Source organism: Eurosta solidaginis, chromosome 1 (genome assembly GCF_040869045.1).
Source record: "Eurosta solidaginis isolate ZX-2024a chromosome 1, ASM4086904v1, whole genome shotgun sequence".
Taxonomy (NCBI): domain Eukaryota; kingdom Metazoa; phylum Arthropoda; class Insecta; order Diptera; family Tephritidae; genus Eurosta; species Eurosta solidaginis.
Window position 1 is genome coordinate 91,312,729 of NC_090319.1, and position 23,800 is coordinate 91,336,528.

Here is a 23,800-nt window from a genome sequence, read left to right on the forward strand (position 1 = left end):
AAAAAGTCCCCAAATGACCCCGACGAGATCCCGGACGGATTCCGAAAACCATCCAGAAATGATGCCGGAAGAGCCCCCAAATGATCCCGAAAAAGTCCCCAAATGACCCCGAAGAGATCCCGGACGGATCGCGAAAACCATCCAGAAATGATGCCGAATGATCCCGTATTAGTCGCGAAAAAGTCCCGAAATGACCCCGACGGGATGCCGGACGAATCCCGAGGACCATCCAGAAATGATGCCTAAAGGGACCCAAAATAACCCCGAAAAAGTCCCGTAATGATCCCGGAAACCATCAAGAATTTATATCTCGAAGGTACGCAAATGATCCCGAAAATACCCCGACGGGATCCCGGATGGATCCCGAAAACCATCCAGAAATGATGCCGGAAGGGTTCCCAAATGATCGCGAAATAGTCCCGAAATGATTCCGGAATAGTCCCGAAAATGTCCCAAAATAACCCCGACGGGATCCCGGACGAATCCCGAAAACTATACAGAAATGATCCCGGAAGGGTACCAAAATGATCCCGAAATAGTCCCGAAATTACCCCGGCGTAATCCCGGACCGATCCCGAAAACCATCCAGAAATGATCCCCGAAGGGTCTCGATATGACCCTTACGGGATTACAAATAAGGTGAAGCTAATTATAAAACCATGTTAATAAGGCAGCAGGCGCATTGGAGCGAATAAAAAGTTACATAGAAACATGCAGGTAAAGCTAATAAAAGCGTGCTAATAAAAACAATTGATGGAGGGCGGATGGCGGGAGTAGATCTCGTTCTGTATGTACCAGATACCAAAAACTATTGATTTAGGAGAAAATTTATATTGAGTTATAACAATTTATAGATTTTACACCATAGGGGTGATAAAGGGGGGCGGGCGGAAGGTGTCACTGCTTACTTTGTAAGCCCTCGACTTATTTGACCCCTTGAGTCTGTGATATTGGTGAAGGCCAGTATACGTAAAGTTATAATGTGTAAAAACTATTGAAAAATAATTTCTCGAAGGGGTCGTGGGACCCCCACCCCTCTTTCCATGTTCGAAAAAAATTTCGCTAATAGACTACTGTCTGGGTCCCAAATTTCATAAAAATCCGTGTAGCCATTCTGGCGTGATTCAGTCGCAAAGACGAAAAAATATAATAATTAAATTATAACTGTTCCTAGGGGGCGGAGACCACGCCCCTTTTGAAAAATATATAGCTAGTAGATCCTTCTAGACTATTGGCTATATGTGTGCAAAATTTCATCCAAATCGGTCCAGCCGTTCTTGCGTGATTGAGTCACAAAGACAAACGTTTGGACAAACATCCAAACATCCAAACATCTAAACATCTTAACATCCAAACTTTCCCATTTATAATATACTAGCCTTTACCCGCGGCCCCGTCCGCAAGGAAAATTTTAAATATATGGGCTATTCGCGTTAGCCTGTTTATTATCTGTTTAAAATTTTGTTTTCTGTCTAATGCATTTTATTTCTGTAATTGAGTAAAAAAAGAACTAAATGAGCTGATAACCTGATAGGATCCCAAATGATCCCGAAATTATCCAGAAAAAGCTACGACATGACCCCAACGCTATCGCGGACGGATCCCGAAAACCATCCAGAAATGCCCCGAAAGGGTCTCCAAAAGTTCCCCGAATAGTCCCAAAAAAACCCGAAATGAGAGCGACACGATTCTAGACGTATCCAGAGAACCACACAGAAATGATCCCTGAAGGTGTTCCAAAATAATCCCGAAAAGGTTCCGAAATGACCCTGACGGGCTCCCGGGCGGATCTCAAAAACCATCCAGAAAATATCCAGGAAGGGTCCCTAAATTATCCCGACTAACTCCAGAAAAAGTTCCGAAATGGCTCCGAGGGGATCCACGATGGATCGCGAAAACCATACAGAAATGATTCCGGAAGGATTCCAAAATGATCCCGAAATAGTCCGGAATTGACCCAGATGGGATCCCGCACAGATCCAGAAATGATCCCGGAAGGGTGCAAAAACTATCCCGGAAAAGTAACAAAAAATCCAGAAATGGCTCCTACGGCATCCCGGACGGATCCAGAAATGATCTCGGAAGGGTCCCCATATGATCCCAAAATGGTCCCGAAATGACCCTGATGGATCCGGCAAACCATCAAGAAATTATGCCGAAAGGGTCCCAAAATGATCCCGAAATAATACAGAAAAAGTCACGAAACGACCCCTAGAGGATTCCCAAATAATCCCGTATTAGCCCCCGAAAAGGTCCCGAAATAACCCCGACGGGATCCCGGACAAATCCCGAAAACCATCCAGAAATGATGCCGGAAGGAATCCCAAATGATTCCGTAAAAATCCCGCATTGATTCCGACGGGATCCCGAACGGATACCGAAAATCATCCAGAAGTGATGCCGGAAATGTCCTCAAATGATCACCTAATAGTGCCGAAATGACCCTTAAGGGGTCATGGACGGATCCCATAAACCATCCAGAAATGATCCCTATATAGTCCCGAAGAAGTCCCGAAATGACCCTGACGGGATCTCGAACGCACCCCTAAATGACCCTGACGGGATCCCGGACAGATCCCGAAATCCATCCAGAAATGATCTTGGGAGGGACCCCAAATGATCCCGAAAAGTCCCGCAATGATTCCGAGGGGATCCTGATCGGATACCGAAAACCATCCAGAAGTGATGCCGGAAAGGTCCTCAAATGATCACCTAATACCAAAATGACCCTGACGGCATCGCGGACTGATCCAAAAATCCATCCAGAAATGATCTTGGGAAGGTCCCAAAATTATCCCGAAATAGTCTCGGAAAAGTTCAGAAATTACCCTGACGGGTCCCGGACGAATCTTGAAAGCCATCTCTAAACGATCCCGAAAAAGTCCCGAAATGACCCTGACTGGACCCCGAAAGGATCCCGAAAACTATCCAGAAATGATGCCGGAAATGTCCTCAAATGATCACCTAATAGTTCCGAAAAGACCCTGACGGGATCCCAAACGGATCCCGACAACTATCTAGAAATGATGCCGAAAGGGCCCGCAAATGATCCCGTATTAGTCGAGAAGATGTCCCGAAATTAACCCGACGGGTTGCCGGGCGAATCCTAAAAACCATCCAGAAATGATGCCGGAAGGGCCACCAAATGATCCCGAAAAAGTCCCGCAATAATTCCGACGGGATCCTGAGCGGATACCGAAAACCATCCAGAAGTGATGCCGAAAAGGTCCTCAAATGATCACCTAATAGTCCCAAAATGACCCTGACGGCATCCCGGACAGATCCCGAAATCCATCCAGAAATGATCTTGGGAGGGTCCCAAAATTATCCCGAAATAGTCTGGGAAAAGTCCAGAAATTACCCTGACGGATCCCGGACGAATCCTGAAAACCAATCTTAAATGATGCCGAAAAAGTCCCGAAATGACCCTGATGGGACCCGGAAAGGATCCCGAAAACTAACCAGAAATGATGCCGGAAAGGTCCTCAAATGATCTCCCAATAGTTCCGAAAAGACCCTGACGGGATCCCGAACGGATCCCGACAACTATCCAGAAATGATACCGAAAGGGCCCGCAAATGATCCCGTATTAGTCGAGAAAAAGTCCCGAAATGACCCCGACGGGATGCCGGACGAATCCCAAAAACCATCCAGAAATGATGCCGGAAGGGACCCCAATGATCCCGAAAAAGTCCCGCAATTATTCCAACGGGAATCTGAACGGATACCGAAAACCATCCAGAAGTGATGCCGGAACGGTCCTCAAATGCTCACCTAATAGTTCCAAAATGACCCTGAGGGCATCCCGGACAAATCCCGAAATCCATCCAGAAATGATCTTGGGAAGGTCCCAAAATGATCCCGAAATAGTCTCGGAAAAGTCCAGAAATTACCCTGACGGGCTCCCGGACGAATCCTGAAAGCCATCCATAAATGATCCCGAAAAAGCCCCGAAATGACCCTGACGGGATCCCGAAAGGATTTCAAAAACTATCCAGAAATGATGCCGGAAAGGTCCTAAAATGATCCCCTAATAGTTCCGAAATGACCGTGACGGGATCCCGAACGGATCCCGACAACTATCCACAAATTATGCCGAAAGGGTCCGAAAATGATCCCGTATTAGTCGAGAAAAAGTCCCGAAATGACCCCGACGGGATCCCGGACGAATCCCAAAAACCATCCAGAAATGATGCCGGTAGGTATCCCAAATGATCCCGAAATAATCCCGAAATGACCTCGTCGGCATCCCGGACGGATACCGAAAATTATCCAGAAATGATGCCGGAAAGGTCCACAAATGATCCCCTAATAGTCCCGAAATTACCCTGATGGGATCCCGTACGGATCGCGAAAACCATTCAGAAATGATGCCGGAAGAGCCCCCAAATGATCCCGAAAAAGTCCCCAAATGACCCCGACGATATCCCGGACGGATCCCGAAAACCACCCAGAAATGATGCCGGAAGAGCGCCCAAATGATCCCGAAAAAGTCCCCAAATGACCCCGACGAGATCCCGCACGGATCCCGAAAACCATCCAGAAATGATGCCGGAAGAGCCTGAAATGATCCCGAAAAAGTCCCCAAATGACCCCGACATACTCCAGAAAAGGTTCCGAAATGGCTCCGAGGGAATCAACGACGGATCGCGAAAACCATACAGAAATGATTCCGGAAGGATCCCAAAATGATCCCGAAATAGTCCGGAAATGACCCAGATGGGATCCCGCACAGATCCAGAAATGATCCCGGAAGGGTCCAAAAACTATCCCGGAAAAGTAACAAAAAATCCCGAAATGGCTCCTGCGGCATCCCGGACGGATCCAGAAATGATCTCGGAAGGGTCCCCAAATGATCCCAAAATGGTCCCGAAATGACCCTGATGGATCCGGCAAACCATCAAGAAATTATGCCGGAAGGGTCCCCAAATGATCCCGAAATAAAACAGAAAAAGTCACGAAACGACCCCTAGAGGATCCCCAAATGATCCCGTATTAGCCCCGAAAAAGTCCCAAAATGACCCTGACGGGATCCCGAAAGGATTCCGAAAACAATACAGAAATGATGCCGGAAAGGTCCTCAAATGATCCCCTAATAGTCCCGAAATGACCGTAACGGGATCCCGACAACTATCCAGAAATGATGCCGAAAGGGTCCGCAAATGATCCCGTATTAGTCGAAAAAAATTCCCGAAAGGACCACGACGGGATCCCGGACGAATCCCAAAAACCATCCAGAAATGATGCCGGTAGGTATCCCAAATGATCCCGAAATAGTCCCGAAATGACCTCGTCGGCATCCCGGACGGATCCCGAAAATTATCCAGAAATGATGCCGGAAAGGTTCCCAAATGATCCCCTAATAGTCCCGAAATTACCCTAATGGGATCCCGGACGGATCCCGAAAACCATCCAGAAATGATGCCGAAAGGGTTCCCAAATGATCCCGTATTAGTAGCGAAAAAGTCCCGAAATGACCCCGACGGGATCCCGAACGGATCCCGAAAACCATCCAGAAATGATGCCGGTAGGTATCCCAAATGATCCCGAAATAGTCCCGAAATGACCTCGTCGGCATCCCGGACGGATCCCGAAAACTATCCAGAAATGATGCCGGAAAGGTCCTAAAATGATCCCCTAATAGTTCCGAAATGACCGTGACGGGATCCCGAACGGATCCCGACAACTATCCACAAATTATGCCGAAATGGTCCGAAAATGATCCCGTATTAGTCGAGAAAAAGTCCCGAAATGACCCCGACGGGATCCCGGACGAATCCCAAAAACCATCCAGAAATGATGCCGGTAGGTATCCCAAATGATCCCGAAATAATCCCGAAATGACCTCGTCGGCATCCCGGACGGATACCGAAAATTATCCAGAAATGATGCCGGAAAGGTCCACAAATGATCCCCTAATAGTCCCGAAATTACCCTGATGGGATCCCGTACGGATCGCGAAAACCATCCAGAAATGATGCCGGAAGAGCCCCCAAATGATCCCGAAAAAGTCCCCAAATGACCCCGACGATATCCCGGACGGATCCCGAAAACCACCCAGAAATGATGCCGGAAGAGCGCCCAAATGATCCCTAAAAAGTCCCCAAATGACCCCGACGAGATCCCGCACGGATCCCGAAAACCATCCAGAAATGATGCCGGAAGAGCCTGAAATGATCCCGAAAAAGTCCCCAAATGACCCCGACATACTCCAGAAAAGGTTCCGAAATGGCTCCGAGGGAATCAACGACGGATCGCGAAAACCATACAGAAATGATTCCGGAAGGATCCCAAAATGATCCCGAAATAGTCCGGAAATTACCCAGATGGGATCCCGCACAGATCCAGAAATGATCCCGGAAGGGTCCAAAAACTATCCCGGAAAAGTAACAAAAAATCCCGAAATGGCTCCTGCGGCATCCCGGACGGATCCAGAAATGATCTCGGAAGGGTCCCCAAATGATCCCAAAATGGTCCCGAAATGACCCTGATGGATCCGGCAAACCATCAAGAAATTATGCCGGAAGGGTCCCCAAATGATCCCGAAATAAAACAGAAAAAGTCACGAAACGACCCCTAGAGGAGCCCCAAATGATCCCGTATTAGCCCCGAAAAAGTCCCAAAATGACCCTGACGGGATCCCGAAAGGATTCCGAAAACAATACAGAAATGATGCCGGAAAGGTCCTCAAATGATCCCCTAATAGTCCCGAAATGACCGTAACGGGATCCCGACAACTATCCAGAAATGATGCCGAAAGGGTCCGCAAATGATCCCGTATTAGTCGAAAAAAAGTCCCGAAAGGACCACGACGGGATCCCGGACGAATCCCAAAAACCATCCAGAAATGATGCCGGTAGGTATCCCAAATGATCCCGAAATAGTCCCGAAATGACCTCGTCGGCATCCCGGACGGATCCCGAAAATTATCCAGAAATGATGCCGGAAAGGTTCCCAAATGATCCCCTAATAGTCCCGAAATTACCCTAATGGGATCCCGGACGGATCCCGAAAACCATCCAGAAATGATGCCGAAAGGGTTCCCAAATGATCCCGTATTAGTCGCGAAAAAGTCCCGAAATGACCCCGACGGGATCCCGAACGGATCCCGAAAAACATCCAGAAATGATGCCGAAAGGGTTCCCAAATGATCCCGTATTAGTCGCGAAAAAGTCCCGAAATGACCCCGACGGGATCCCGGACGGATCCCGAAAACCATCCAGAAATGATGCCGGATGAGCCCCAAAATGATCCCGAAAAAGTCCCCAAATGACCCCGACGAGATCCCGGACGGATCCCGAAAACCATCCAGAAATGATGCCGGAAGAGCCCCCAAATGATCCCGAAAAAGTCCCCAAATGACCCCGACGATATCCCGGACGGATCACGAAAACCATCCAGAAATGATGCCGGAAGAGCCCCCAAATGATCCCCAAAAAGTCCCCATATGACCCCGACGAGATCCCGCACGGATCCCGAAAACCATCCAGAAATGATGCCGGAAGGGTCCCCAAATGATCGCGAAATAGTCCCGAAATGATTCCGGAATAGTCCCGAAAATGTTCAAAAATAAACCCCGACGGGATCCCGGACGGATCCCGTAAACTATACAGAAATGATCCCGGAAGGGTCCCAAAATGATCCCGAAAAAGTCCCGAAATTACCCCCGGCGTAATCCCGGACCGATCCCGAAAACCATCCAGAAATGATCCCGGAAGGGTCTCGATATGACCCTTACGGGATTACAAATAAGGTGAAGCTAATTATAAAACCATGTTAATAAGGCAGCAGGCGCATTGGAGCGAATAAAAAGTTAGATAGAGACATACAGGTAAAGCTAATAAAAGCGTGCTAATAAAAACAATTGATGGAGGGCGGATGGCGGGAGTAAAGGAGAGGACCACTGATCGTTCCTCCAAAATTGTCTAGATCTCGTTCTGTATGTACCAGATACCAAAAACTATTGATTTGGGAGAAAATTTAGATTGAGTTATAACAATTTATGGATTTTACACCAGAGGGGTGATAAAGGGGGGCGGGCGCAGGGTGTCACTGCTTACTTTGTAAGCCCTCGACTTATTTGACCCCTTGAGTCTGTGATATTGGTGAAGGCCAGTATACGTAAAGTTATAATGTGTAAAAATTATGAAAAATAATTTCTCGAAGGGGTCGTGGGACCCCCAACCCTCTTTCCATGCTTGAAAAAAATTTCGCTAGTAGACTACTGTCTGTGTCCCAAATTTCATCAAAATCCGTGTAGCCATTCTGGCGTGATTCAGTCGCAAAGACGAAAAAATATAATAATTAAATTATAATTGTTCCTAGGGGGCGGGGACCACGCCCCTTTTGAAAAATATATAGCTAGTAGATTCTTCTAGACTATTGGCTATATGTGTGCAAAATTTCATCCAAATCGGTACAGCCGTTCTTGCGTTATTGAGTCACAAAGACAAACGTCTGGACAAACATCCAAACATCCAAACATCTTAACATCCAAACTTTCCCATTTATAATATATATTAGATATTAGATTAGATATTAGATTACTTAATAGTAGAATAGTAGGACAATAAATAAAGTGGGGTTCAATAATTCAACGATAAACCAATATTTTATGACTTTGACTGATGTGTTTACATGTTCTGTACATGAAGCCTATTTTCTGTGCAATTTTCCTTTCCAGATATGTTACATGCTCTCCAAAATTTATATTATCATCAATCAAAACTCCTAAATACTTAATTTCATCTACTCTTTGGATTTCCATGTTTTTAACCTTCAGCGTAAAATTATTTAAACTATTGTTACCTATGATATTAGTGTTTTTAAAAAATATCATGAACTTAGTTTCTTCGACATTTAATTTCAGTTTCCTGAGGCATAACCATTTGTATAGCGAGTCCAGGTCTTGTATTTTCAGCATGGCACATACTGCATATTTTTCACTTATGGTAAGCAATGCATCATCCGCAAATAGACGTATTTTACAATATTTTAAGCATCTTTTGATATCATTGATATACAATGTAAACAATATTGGCGCTAAGACCGAGCCTTGTGGTAAACCAATGTTAACATCCACCACTGATGAAACTTCCTTTCCAATTATCGTTCTCTGCTTTCTGTCGCTCAAATAACTCTGAAACCATTCCAACGCCTTTCCTCTTATACCAATTTTAAACATAACGTCCAATAACTCAAGTCTATCGACAGTTTCAAAAGCCCGTTTTAAGTCCAAGAAGTCAGACACCGTAAATTTTTTGTCCGCTAATTCTTCTTTCCAATCTGCAATTACCATATTCAACGCTGTTTCACAAGAATGGCTTTTCCTGAATCCCGATTGTCCTGGGATAATCACATTGTGCTTCTCTAAGTATGCCAAAAGTTGATTCTTCACCACTGTCTCCATAACTTTTTCATCTGTAGGTAACGTGTTAATTGAACGTAGTTCCTCAGGTTTCATTGTATTTTTTACTTTTGCCACAGGTATTATTGTTGAAATTTTCCAGTAACTAGGTACAATACCGCTGTTTAAGGACTCGTTAATTAGATCTTTGTAGAAATTAGCAGTATATATCATGGCATCTTTAAAGACACTCTCCGATAAAAGATTGTCGCCGCCATATTTGTTTTTAAGTGATTTTGTGATAATAATAATAACGTCCACTACAATGTCAGTAAATTTAAATGTTTCAAATGGATTACTGTGATTTGCGCTTATTTTATCCCCATTTACAATTTATTCGATGCTATCATTAATTTCAACAATACTTTGTATAAAAAAGTTATTTAAGGCATTAGTCATTCATATCATATTCATTTTCCTACGTTTCCTATAGCCATTGTTATTATTTACTCTATCTTCCATGTATTTCTTTTTTTTTATAACATATGGTTCTTTTATATATTTTCGTAATGACGTTATATTCGTCCCAAAATCCAGTATTTCGAGCAGTTTTATAAGATTCTATTTTTCTTTTATGCAGGTTTGTTAATTCGCGGTCATACCACTTATTTCTTATCTGTATTTGGGTCCTCTTTATATACGGATAATTGAATTCAAATTAGCTAAGTTCTTGAAAATGTCGGTAAGGACGAGATTCGTGTAGACTTTTAATGAAATATGTTTTAGTTATGTATAAACAATATCTTAATTGTTGAGTATTGTTGTCGGACTGGAGGTGATAGATCGTACTTGAGTGATGAAGCAAGAAAATAATTGGAGAACCCAATACGTTCAAGTTTAAACTTTGTAAAACGCTTTACTAAAGTCTGTGTAGATGACGTCAGCCCGCAAGTTAGCTTTAAAACCTTCTAGAGGTAGTGTAGTGTAGTGAATTCTAAAAAATTAGACAGGGTGGACTTACCACCTTGAAAAGTAGGCTGAGATGGGTTTATATAGGCTAGGTTGAACTTGGCGCTCAATAAAGACCTCCAATAGACAGATGTGTACATAGTGTTAACAGAATTTGTTTGACGACCAAAAGGGAAAACCCCCAATAAGGCAGCAGGACTTATAGAATAACTCCGCCCTCTTGGCAAATACTGGACGTTTTCTTGGACATAGCTTAATTGCTGTTTCCAGATCTGGAACTCTGCCGCCCCCAGTAGCAGGAGCCTTAAAACCACAAGCGCAGGACACGAACACATAACGTGCTCAAAAGTTTCTTACTGCAGCTAAACTCTGCCGCCCCCAGTAGCAGGAGCCTTAAAACGGCAAGCGCAACACACGAACACAGAACGCGCTCAAAAGTTTCTTACTGCAGCTCGCACTTCCTACCTGCTGTTACTGGCGATGCCAAACTTACTAGCATGTGACACCAGAAGGCAGTGTCCAGTTAGTATGCCCATGGCGAGCCGTAAGTCTTGTCTCTTTACTGATATGATCAACTTTGTGAGTCTAACGTCGTGGAATTCGCACAGAATCTTAGCAATTTTGCAGCCGGCGCTTATGTCCAAGGCTTTCCTGCTTGAGGAATCATATACAACTCCTGTCGCCTTTTGATTTCTCCCAAACGGATTGCGACGTCTACCGTCGATTCATCGAGTGCTACACTTTCCTTTGCCAACTCATCGGCCTTTTCGTTATCTTCTATCCCTTTATGACCAGGAACCCAATAAGATGTATGTGCCGGCCTAAACGAAGTCTCGCCAATGCCTTGATTGCCGCCTGACTATCAATTTATTTATTGACGCAACTGCAGCTTAAGCACGCTTTCTCCAGAATTTCTGTTGCTTTCTTAACGGCTACAATTTCCGCCTGAAAGACACTGCATTGATCTGGCAATCTGTAGGATCTACTTATTTCTAGAACAGTAAACAGCGACCCAACCTTTTCCGTTGATTTGAAACCATCGGTATACACGTGTATATGCCATTGAATTTTATTACAGATGTGAGTCCATTGACTTTCAGTTTCTTCTACTTGAGTTCAACAAAGGGCTCTAGTTGATTCTCCTTCGCAATAACAATAACATGTAGCCATTAAGAGGGTCCAAATGGTCATTCTGCGCCGTTCTGATGACCTTGAACACATGCGTCGACAGCTCAAATACGATCACTAATCAAAGTCGATCAATGCCATAGGTTCCTCAGTAAAATGGCGCACTACTTTGGCATCAGTTTTATATGCATACCTGGACATAAAATTTTGAATATCAATCATAGAGCACATCTTTCATGACCTGGTGATTATATCTATTATAATATCGTTTTTGTTTAAAAGTAAAACTTACAACTTTGACCGGTTGGACAATGAAAAAGGAGACACTACAAAATGTGTATACGGAAATGCCTGAACTTAGAATGAATGTGGATTGCAACCAAAAAATGTGGACTGCAAATCGACCGGTGAGTTGTTGTGTATGTATTTATGTATAAGGGAGGATAAAATGAGAAGCCACTCTTGAATGGACTTACGTTATGCGTATAAAAAGTGCCCTTTCAGAGGACACAACTGTTGATTAACCGTTTAATGATCGCCAGTGATAATTTTCAGAACGCATCGCTGCGATCCACTCAACCCTTTTTTTATTTATTTTTTTTTATTTATTTATAATTGATCAAAAGGAAAAAGCGAAAAATTACACAGAAGGCACAACGCCGAAACCAGTTTATCTCCTAACAAAATTTGACAAAATATGACGAAAATCCGGATGAGGGAAGGTTTTAATATCGAGGGAGAAGACGAGCCCAATACGTTAATCGCTGAGGACGGAAAACGCGTTCCGGCACCCGACTGTGACGAAGTGAGAATGTAGATATCCCGGTAGATGAAGAATTATATGCAAAATACAGGTGAACAAGAAAGGCGATCCCGCAAATCGGGCTTATCGTGGACGGTATCGTAGGAAGATCGAATGCGCCTTAGAGTTTTCGACAAAAAAGTTCTCCGGATGATGTATGATACAGTCCGTCCTGTCAACGTTGTGTATCCAAGCAGGTTTAATGATGAGGTTCAAGATCTTCATGGATGATCACAGCGCAACGAATAAAAGCCCAATGAGAATGAAAGGAGGTAATCTTGCTCAAAAAATATTCCTATCTTCGCCTATATTTGGAAGAAGTAGCGCAGCAGCAGCATTTTTAATCTACGATGTCATTGTTCTACAATCAGAAAAAAACTGTGTTCTAAAATCCAGCACCTCCGGACTCAATTCAAGCTTTTCATGTTCTTACTTTTTTGTGCTTGAAAAAAGAACCTGTTCTCAAAACAACAACCTTGTTCTTGAACTGACAACCATGTTCTTGAAAAGAGAACGGCTGGTCATAAAATATGAACGAATGTTCTATTAATGAGAACGATGTTCTTAAATTAAGTTCAAGAAAAAAGAAACGGTATAATTCGTGTGCACTACAATGTTAAATACAACATTTGGCACAAGCTATGAAGCAGTTGTAGTGGCCCAGCGGCTATGATGATGCGGTTGCGATCGTGTGGCGCGAGTTCGATCACCAGCCAACTCTGAAGTTTTTTAAAACAATTTTTTTATCTTCTATTATTATATATATATATATATATTATCTTATATTTATATATATATTATCTTATATTATATATATATATATTATCTTATATTATATATATATATTATCTTATATTATATATATATATATTATCTTCTATTATTATATATTTTAACTCTTATTTTTCGTTCAGTTCTATTCACATATGCAAAACTTGTTATGAAATGTTTTAAGTATTTATTCATATTGCATCATCAAATAAGAAGAATGTCTCAAAAAGAGAAATATATGAAAAAATTCTTATTATGCGTTTTTCTAATATTTTGGATTTTAATAATAGTTTTTTTGTTATTAATATTTTTTATTAATGACAAAAAATTATTATTAATAAAAAAATAAATAAATAAATGGGTAATAATTAAAAAAGTTACCTTCCTCCCACCAATGATCAAGCACAACCGTTCTTGTATTGAGACCGAAAACTGTTAAATCGACCACAAATCGTTCTCGAAGTGTGAGAGAACGAAAACTCGTAAATCAAGACCAAGTAGTGCTTGAAATGGGCACAGAAGGGTCACACATCAATACCAAACTGGTCATAAAATACGAACGGTGTGCTTGGAAAAACCGTTCTTAAAACAAGAGCGTCGGTCACGAGTTAAGAAAAAACGTACTTAACAGACTTTTGTCAACGAATGTTCTTAATTTTGAACGTGTTTCGTTCGTTTTAGAACGATTTTTTCTCTGAGCGTACTTTTTGAGACGTCTTCACTTCAAACATATGACCGCTGGAACATTCTATAGAGTGCAATACCTTCAGAAGCTCTCTGTTTAGTCTTATAAGGCCAGGAAGCCTACGTCTCGCTATAACGTTATGGTTTCGAGAGTTGTGGCGTCCATATTGGCGGTGCTTAGCTCTAAGTCCGCGACTTATTTGGCCGTATAGCAACCTCCTTCCATATATAAAAAAAAAAATACAAAGGAAAGTGTACAAAGACAGGTTTAGAGAAACGGCCAGAAATTAATATTCCTTTTATATCTAGTGAGTGCATTATTATTTTTTTTAGTGGGCAAGTGCCTGGCTATGCTCAAGCAAATTTGAAAAGAATATTGTGGCGAATGTTGACATCACTAGCCCGTTAGTAAATAATCACACAACAACAAAAACATTAAAGCGAGCCACACTGGTGTACATGAACCATGAACACATAAATCATCATTTATACACATACATAGAAGGCGGCGAAGAGATATGTCACACACACACACACATGTAGTCATCAGCCGAAGTAGTTACTCACACATACACACGCATATGACTATGAGAAACGCATAAACTATAAATATACACGTATATTCCTGGTAGCCAAGCAGGCGATTCTAGAAGGGGAAACGTCTAACCCTAAAAGCTGCGCAAGCTGAGGAATGAGTAATCATTTTGATTTAAAAACGCTATCAGTTGCGAAGTGAAGTATATTTGTACTACTCCCAAAGTAGTCTAATAAAAGACAATTTTACAATACAGAATATTGGAGTGATTTTTTCCACAGTTTATTGATTCGAACGTTATCAGAAGGTTTCAAATAAGCGGAATTTCCCAAAACTCGTTACAATATGTTCTCGCAGCGCTTTATGTCCAACGCTACACACTTGAAAAAGGTGAAGGATACTTGATGTATATTGGAACGATTTTCCGTCACCCTTGCCAAATAGGGAGTGGAGATAAACACGAATGATACGATATCCCACGCAAGCCATAGAAGCTCAGTTTCACCACCAACTTTTCCGAATCACGAATAGCTATGTATGTATAACAGGGCCCCAAAAACTCGAAAGCACTTTAATATAAAAAATTACTCGGCGATATATTAGTGTATTTATTGTGGCAAATGTTTTCATGTATCGAACATCATCAAGCAAACTCCCTCTCCCTATATGCTGTGATAGTAACAGAATCAGTCGTAGATCTAAGAGAGATGAGGCAAGAGAAAAATTGATGTAGCTGCAAGGGCAAGCTGGCATGGAAAGTACGATAGGAGCGTCATCATATGTGGTTGGTTGGTTGCTGTGCTGCCCGGCCGAAGAGATCGGGCCTAAGTAGCGCTCTAGGCGCCATTTCGATGAACTCAAGACATTTGGTTAGATCAATACACCTTTTAATGCCCTTTATGAAGCATGTCTACACCACGCCTAGGTCGGACAGCACAAAATGAGACCTCAACTTCGCTAGAGCGGTGCACTCGCAGAGGAAATGGAAGACTGTCTCCTTACAATCGTCCTCACGTTGAAGGGGATTCCTATTCTTTCCGCGTATAGGCCAAACAGCCAGTATCGTATAATAGTGGATGTGATCCTGAATATATATTTCCTAAAATACGGTTGCACCACTTTCCATCATTCGAAATGAGTTGGTGGTAAGAGCAAATGAAAGCTTTGCAATTGGAAACGTGGCCACTTATCACAACTTTTTAGTGGGGGAATTTGCGAGCGAAGTTATCTTTGGCATACATTTCTTGACTGAGCGGAACATTACGATCAATACGAGGATAAGTATTATGATGTACAGAGGGCTTAGAAGTGCACCGTACCCTTGGACAACACATGGGCTTAGCAGCAGAGGAATGATCCTCGAGGTGAAGCAGTGGAATCAACATAAAGCAGAAGAAGCTACTCGGCGATAGGTTTGTACGGAAAAAAACTCATGACATTTTGGAAGGTATCGGCAAGTAGCTCCAGATTTGGCACGTGTGTTTCACGGACTTAAGGTGAACCGATAACCAAATAGAAAGGTAATGAGTAGAGAAACGCAAAAGCATGTGGTTGTTTGTCTCGGACATGGAATTGAGAAAGTGGTCAATATCAACGGACACTTAAAGTTGTTAGCTGCCGCCGTGCTCCGCCCACCACACCGAAGATCCTGGGTTCAAGGCCCGGGCAAAGCAACATCGAAAATTTAGAAAACGTTTTTCTAATTGGGGTCGCCCCTCGCCAGTGGTTTGTCAAACACTCCGAGTGTATTTCTGCCATGAATAAGTTCTCAGTGAACATTCATCTGCCTTGCAGATCCCATTCGGAGTCTGCATAAAACATGTAGCTCTCATCCCGCCAATTTGTAAGACAAATTAAAAGGAGCACAACGCAAATTGGAAGAGAGGCTCTACCTAAAATCTCCTCGAAGGTTATCCCGCCTTACATTTCATTTATATGTAATTTTTGAAGTGAGTTTAAGATGTTATCATAGATTTACATATGTAGGTGTCTAGATGGGAGCCACATCGAAAGAGAGACAAAATATCCACAATCCATTTTTAGATCTCAGCTTGGTTTATTCGCAAAACCTGTGTTTATGTGCCAAATGATGTTTAGGAGAATCTCAGTCCGCTAGGATTAACAAGGACCTCTACGAACTGTTCGAGAAAGAAAACGAGATTAGTTCAGGCTGTAGCAGGAGAGGATATGGAAGGCCCCCAACTGGATTGGAAGGATCATGTAGAGCCGAACTTGGCTTCCATTCGTATTTCTAAGTGGAGTCACTTTTCGTATAAAAGAAATGGGTACCCCAGTTTTCTGGACTAAGCTAATAAAACACTATATGTATGTACATACATATATATGCATAAGTTCTATTTTCAAATATTTTCGGTGAGTCATAGCTACGCGTAGTTAGCAAATGAAGACACACACGAGTGCACCAATTTTAGGTTCCGCCTTTCTTACTTTTTTTTAAGAGTATCCTTTTTGCTATGCTACAATTGTAGATATGATAAATTCCTAAACAAATGCCAATGTCCATAGAGGTGTGCAATATATACCTAAATACTTATGTAGGATGCATGTACACAGGTATATATGTGTGAACATATTTATTTCTTTCTTTGAAGGTCTACCAGCTGAGCCAGATGGGCGGACAAGACAGATGAGTCGTCTTTCAACTATTCCCCTTCTGACTAACGTTTGCAGCTCTTCATTTATTTTTTGGTGTTTTGATGTATGTATGTATGTTAGTGATCTCGTAGAAAAATATATGTATGTATCTCCGTTTGGTATTTATACGTAATCTTCGGCAAATGTGTGTTGTTCTGAGTGATAAGCTAGCGCAAAGAATAGAATTGAAAAAAAAAACGCTAAAGACCAAACTAAGGAACGAATTTCAATACAATGTGTCAGCGACCATAGAAGGAACATTGTCAACGGAAAATCAAAAATATATTGGATACAAGTTTACTTACATAAACATATACTCAACAAGAAACCGTGTAAGCGATTATGAAAAAAGTAAGGCCAAATATCTCTGATCACCGATAAGTTAGGTAAGGTTGAACTGGCCGGTCTGTGAGGGCCTCACATAGACTAAATGAGTCCATAGTTAGTTTAAAAACCCAACTGAAAACCCCCATCAAAAGCCAGAACCTATATTGTAAAATAACTCCGTCCTTTTGGCAAATACTAGAAGCTTTCTAGGATTTATGCTACTTGCTACTTCTAAATCTGCTAACTGTGTCACTCCTAATAGCTAGCAATAGTTTTAGCCTTAACCACAAAACGTGCTCGATAATTTCCTCATCCAACCAGCACTTCCTACATATGGTATCACAGACAAGACCCTATTTTTAAAACATGTGACGCAAGAAGGCAGTATTCAGTCAAAATACCCCACATAGGCCTACGTCCCCTCTTTTCAATCACAAAAGTAACTGATTGCAAGACCTGCAAACGCCTTTCCCGCTTAATTAATTATGTGCATTTCTCGCCTTCTATTAATCTAGCCCAATCTGATTGCGACGTCTACGGTACAAGCTTCAAGGAATGCGCCCTGTTTAGCTAGCTCATCCGCTTTTGCATTTCTATCTATTCCCATATGCCCAGGGACGCAATATAGATGTATGTTTCTCCTAATCCCTATTCTTGCCAGGGATTGCTTCCACTCTAACACACTTTTAGATGTTTTGCTATGAGAGATTATAGCCTTAATTGCTGCTTGGCTTTCAAGGTAAAAATTGGCCGGCTGCAGCTGATGATACTTTCTTCCAGTGTTTCTACTGCTTTAGTCACGACTACTAATTCCATCTGCAAAACAATACATTGATCTGGCAGCTACGTAGTATACCGCAGTCCTTACTCCTTCCATTACTTTGGAGTTATCGGTATACACTTGTATCGACTCGTCTGCCATTTGGGCGCCAACCTTCAACCTCTGTAGTTGTCCTAAGAGACCCATCGAAGCGCAAGAAGGGATCTAGGCAGACTGTCATGGTCTGCACTTTGTTCTTCACCACCAGGTCTACAGGTGGAATGTACACAATGGCATACAGTGCAGCTGGCGGTGTTGTTTTCAGGGCTCCCGTTGTGCTAAGCATTGATAGGATACATACTTTATACATAATTTTTCGAAGAACTTTTTATTAGAGTGGACGTCCACGAAACAAGGACTCTATGGTATAGGATAGACTTTACAATAGCGGTAAATATCCAATGATATAGAGGGCGATAGACCCCAAGTATTCCCTAGCATTATTTTACATGAAGTAAGCTTCGAGCTTCGACGACAACTTACTGTATAGTTAGACTGATTTCTAGATATTTGGCACAAGGTTTCCCCTGTAGGATCACACCTCCTAGACCAATTCGGGACCTTATATCTCCTAGTAAACAAGACTTTATCCGTCTCCTTCCCGTTTACGCTCAACCTGGCTCTAGATGTCCAGGTATGTATATCCATGCATGCAGCCGATCCATTTGGTTAGGGCTGGATGTACTGCAATGTACTTCAGACCCTCCACTATAGACTGGCATACCTACTGCGGGTATATTCTAACTAATGTTGTCCACCGGCTCCTCTGCATCGTCTCCCGATGGGAATGCCGACCAAAAAAAATATTTGCTTATTTTTCAAAGGAAATTTTTCTTTTCCCCCTACGCGTTTCCACGATCCACGTCTTCTTCAAGGAGTCTGATAATTTTACACCAATTGAAATTTTTTTTCAAACTAATTCTTATTTATGTTTTATTTATAAAACCTGAAGAAGACGTAAAAGTGTCGAAACGCGTAAGAGGAAAGAGGTAAGTTACCTTTTCCCTCTAATTTCATTGCCGGAAATCGTAGTCCGAGAAAAAAGTACATTATAGTTTTGGCCCAGCCAGGAAACATTTAAACCTATTCTTCACTTCGAAATTGCCTTGCAAAATTATCAGCCCAATTCTAAACGAAAATTCCGTGCGAGTTTTTTCCCTTCTCCCATTCCTCGTATTCTAAATAAAAATTCCTTGTGAGTTTTTTCACTTCTCCCTTTCCTCCTATTCTGAACAATGTTCGAAAAAGCGGAAACCGGGTATGGGAGAAAAGTAGGTATTATGAATGTGAGGGATAGGGAGATTTCTCTGCCATTTCATAGGAGTTTTTTCACTAGTTAAATTAAAGAGAATGCATCAAAATAGTTAAAGGAAATTGGTTATTTTAAGAAAACTTATTTGTAAATTTGTGCTAAAATATGTATTTACATTCTACCACAATATTCTCACTGTTAATACAACAACAACAACAACCGCAATATTCTTTATTTTAAGGCGAAAAGTATATCATAAGCAACGGAAGAGCTCTTCGTATATTTGATGCAGCCATCCAGAAATTGCGCAAGGATTTTTAAGAAGGCTTAAATAGATTTTGGCATATGATGAAAGACTAATTCAACTCGACTTGGCCGCCAGAAAATAGTTTTGCTGAATGAAAGCAGGCAACTCCGGCGGATTTGTGTTATCCCGCCGTCTTCTTCTTATGTTCCTCTGTTGATGTTGCTGTGGCAACAATTCATTACTCATTTCAGTGAATACCACATGAAATGCAATAATGTCCATTGTTTATACCTTATTTCTTAATTTCAAACAAATTGGCAACAATAATTAAACTTTACAATTTTTTAAACAAAATAAGAAATGCGCAACGAAATTTCAATTGACAAAACAGCTGACTTCGAAAATTCGAATTTCCTATTCCACAATTATTCTTCTCCCTAGGAGAAAAGAATTGGAGGAATTTTTCCGCGGGAATAAAAAAATCCGCGAGAACAAAATTCCGCGAGAATATTTAGAATTGGTCTGTTATGACTTTCATAATGGAAGCAAACGCCGTTTTTTTTATTTTTTGTGATACTGTCTAATATTCATAACTTATATACCAAGCTGCATTTGCATTAACGTCTTAATACCAAAATTTATAATACTGAAGCCACACCGGGGCTTGAACAGCTGGTAATATGGATGGCATTGTACGAGAAAATGCACTTGAACTGATTTGCTCGAGAGTCGATTTAGGAACATATGAGGCTTTATACATACATATGTACATATAAGTGTATGGATGTTTGTCTGCCGATAACTGAGTGTTCCTACACCCTTGTTGTATACATATGTACGTTTCTTAATGCGCATTGTTGGATGGTTTGGATTTCTTTTATATTGAAGTGCTGCAAGTTGCTATTTATTTATTTATTTATTAAGGAAAAATAGCTTACCTTGTGAGCGTCTGGAAGAGAATGGCTGCATGTCGGTGAATGATGATGAATCACCCGTTCCAACGCTATACCAAGTTATCAATATAAGATGAGTGTATATATGTGTGTGTATGTTCGTAAGTGATCATTTAAGCGTGACACAAAAAGGAATCACACAATTTAAGCAACGTTCCGAGTGGCAATGAACGCCAAGTGCCAATTGAATTATGCCGCCGCAGTTGAAGTGAAATGAATTATGAAAATAAGACAAAAATAATTTCAATTGAATATACAAATACACTTGGCAGTTAGTTAAGTGAATAGCAGAAATAATTAAACAAAAACAACAAAAGAGAAAAAACGTAAAGCAAAAAAGTTAAACTCACCGAAAACTATGGCGCCCACGTGGACTAGAAATGAACTCTGCGGAGATTTTCTCCTCTGAACTGGCATGCAGTGGTAAAGCATTGGAATTTATTACACCACCCACGCCTGCGCTGCGACCCTCTACACCTGCACTACTTCGCTTACTCGCTGCACTCCCGGCACTACCACCACTATTTGTCGTCGTATTATTCATAGCCGCAGCGAATCCAGCTGCTTCACGGGCTGCACTTCGTTGGGCTCGTAATTTTCCGACCGCCGCCAATGGCGATTGGGTTGCTGACGTTGACTGCGATTGGGTTTGTGATTGTGGCAGCGATTGTGACTGCGTACTAGGGATAAGCTGCGTTTGCGTGCTCCTCTCTTTGCGATCACTCGGATCCGTATTTTGTTTGAGAGTTTGCAATTTAGCCAACGGTATAATATCACACTTGCTCGGCCGATGCCAGACGGTCTTCTGTGTGGCCGCATTGTAATAGTAGAAACGTTGCGTATTTGTATCGAACAATTCCCACCACTGTGACGAGTCGGTGCGCTTAATTGGTACATCCTGCAAAGAATAGTGAAAGAAGCAACAAATTAATACAAAAAAAAACTATAAATGTTATGAAATTGAGTGGAATTACAAATATTTACTAGAATATGCACAATGACAATAATAAACGTAAAAAAATGCAACAACAGTGATAATAGTTTCATATACACTGAAAGTAATGGTGCTAGTAAAATCAACAAATCGGTTCTGTTGTTCTTGACTTAACGGAGATTCGGTGAAATTGATCGAATTTTGGTTAATTCGACCGAGTTCTTTGTCAAGCGAACAAATTAGTTTAGTCATTCCAACAGAAGACAAATTGTTGGTGTTAAGTTAACAAAATTCTGTAAAATTGACAGATTCCTAATCAATCTAACTGATTTTTTTGTTAACACCACTGATCTCACTGGTCATTTCAACAGCGATCAACAGTCAATACATGAGCAAATTTCAAAGAGAATTTTACGCTCACTGCGCTCTCTACTTTGCACTTATGTGTGCTGTGTACTATATGTATGCACATATTTACGTATGTAAATGGCGGCCGCCGTGGTGTGATGGTAGCGTGCTCCGCCTACCATACCGAAGACCCTGGGTTCACACCCCGGGCAAAGCAACATAAAAATTTTAGAAATAAGGTTTTTCAATTAGAAGAAAATTTTCCTAAGCGGGGTCGCCCCTCGGCACTGTTCGGCAAGCACTCCGAGTATATTTCTGCCATGAAAGGATCTCAGTGAAAACTCATCTGCCTTGCAAATACCGCAACATAGGAACTTTCGTACAGAGCTGTCGCAACAACTTTTTTTGTCCATTTGACTACTAAAACGGTCAATTACGAATCAACGATTTGTGCGCAGTTGATTCAACATCTTGTTGCGATGGATACAAATTGACAGAAATTTCGGTTGAATTGACCTGTATTACGTTTGATTTTACCAGTCTTTTTCTTTCAGTTACACAATACTAGGGATGTAACAGAGCTCCGATTGCAATTGCGTTAGGTCAGAGTTTCCGATTTATTTCGTTTTCGACTGTTTGGAATCTGTAGAAACTTAATGGAAAAACATATAGAGCCTAAGAAGTTTGGCTAGGCTAAAAGCGTGTGTGTGAATTTTCCAACCTTCCACTCGGACAAAATTTTGTCCATTGTGAGTGCCCTTAGTGAGTGCCGGATGGTGGCACATTCGTCCAAACAGAACACTACACTCAGAGAGAAACTTACTTACTTACTTAATTGGCGCTTAACCGTCTAAACGGTTATGGCCGTCCAACAAGGCGCGCCAGTCGCTCCTTCGCTCCGCCAACCGGCGCCAATTGGTCACACCAAGGGAGTTTAAATCGTTTTCCACCTGGTCCTTCCAACGGAGTGGGGGCCGCCATCTACCTCTGCTTCCATAGGCGGGTTCCGATAGAAACACTTTCTTGGCCGGAGCATCATCTTTCATTCGCATAACATGGCCTAGCCAGCGCAGCCGCTGCGTTTTAATTCGCTGGACTATGTTGATGTCTGCGTATAGCTCGTACAGCTCATCATTAAATCTTCTTCGGTACTCGCCATCGTCAACGCGTAGAGGTCCATAAATCTTTCGAAGAACTTTTCTCTCGAACACTCCCAAAGCCGCTTCATCTGCTGTTGTCATGGTCCATGCTTCTGCCCCATATAGCAGGACGGGTACGATAAGTGACTTGTAGAGTATGATTTTCGTTCGCCAAGAGAGGACTTTACTTTTCAATTGCCTACCTAGTCCAAAGTAGCATTTATTGGCAAGATTGATTCTTCGCTGGATTTCAGTGCTGATGTTGTTGCTAGTGTTGATGCTGGTTCCCAAATAAACGAAGTCTTTTACTATTTCGAAATTATGGCTGCCAACAGTAGCGTGGTTGCCAAGGCGCATATGCGCTGACTCTTTGCTCGATGACAGCAGGTACTTCGTTTTATCCTCATTCACCATCAAACCCATCTTTACCGCTTCTTTTTCCAGCTTGGAGTAAGCAGAATTAACAGCGCGGGTGTTTAGGCCGATGATATCAATGTCATCAGCATATGCCAGTAATTGCATAGAAACGCTGTTCTAAAATCCAGCACCACCGGACTCATTTCAAGATTTTCATGTTCTCACTTTTTTGTTCTTGAAAAACGAACAACCTCTTCTCAAAACAACAACCTTGTTCTTGCACTGACAGCCATTTTCTTAAGAGAACGGCTGGTCTTAAAATATGAACAAATGTTCTATTAATGAGAAAATTTGTTCTTAAATTAAGAACAACGTTCTTAAATTAAGTTCAAGAAAAAAGAAACGGTATAATTCGTGTGCACTAAAATGTTAAATACAACATTTGGCACAAGGTATCAAGTAGTCGTAGTGGCCCAGCGGCTATGATATTGCGGTTGCGACGGTGCGTCGCGAGTTCGGTCACCCTCAAACTC

The 23,800-nt window shown here is 41.9% G+C and overlaps 1 protein-coding gene and 1 pseudogene across 6 annotated transcripts in view; one reads left to right on the plus strand and one right to left on the minus strand.

The window, feature by feature from the left end:
- Positions 1–23,800, minus strand: part of RhoGAP93B (MyTH4 and RhoGAP_KIAA1688 domain-containing protein RhoGAP93B) — a 422,769-nt gene that overhangs the window by 318,933 nt on the left and 80,036 nt on the right. For all 6 annotated transcript variants that reach the window (XR_010948420.1, XR_010948419.1, XR_010948421.1 and 3 more), the window contains exons 3-4: positions 20,840–21,387; positions 20,475–20,539 (exon numbers count right to left, since the gene is read on the minus strand). Coding sequence is in view for 2 of the 6 variants with exons in the window: in XM_067759061.1 (XP_067615162.1) it covers positions 20,475–20,539; positions 20,840–21,387 (613 nt within the window). In the remaining 4 variants the exon portion in view is untranslated. The remainder of the gene's footprint in view (positions 1–20,474; positions 20,540–20,839; positions 21,388–23,800) is intronic.
- LOC137237255 (putative nuclease HARBI1) overlaps positions 1–23,800 on the plus strand; it is a 526,467-nt pseudogene that overhangs the window by 108,352 nt on the left and 394,315 nt on the right.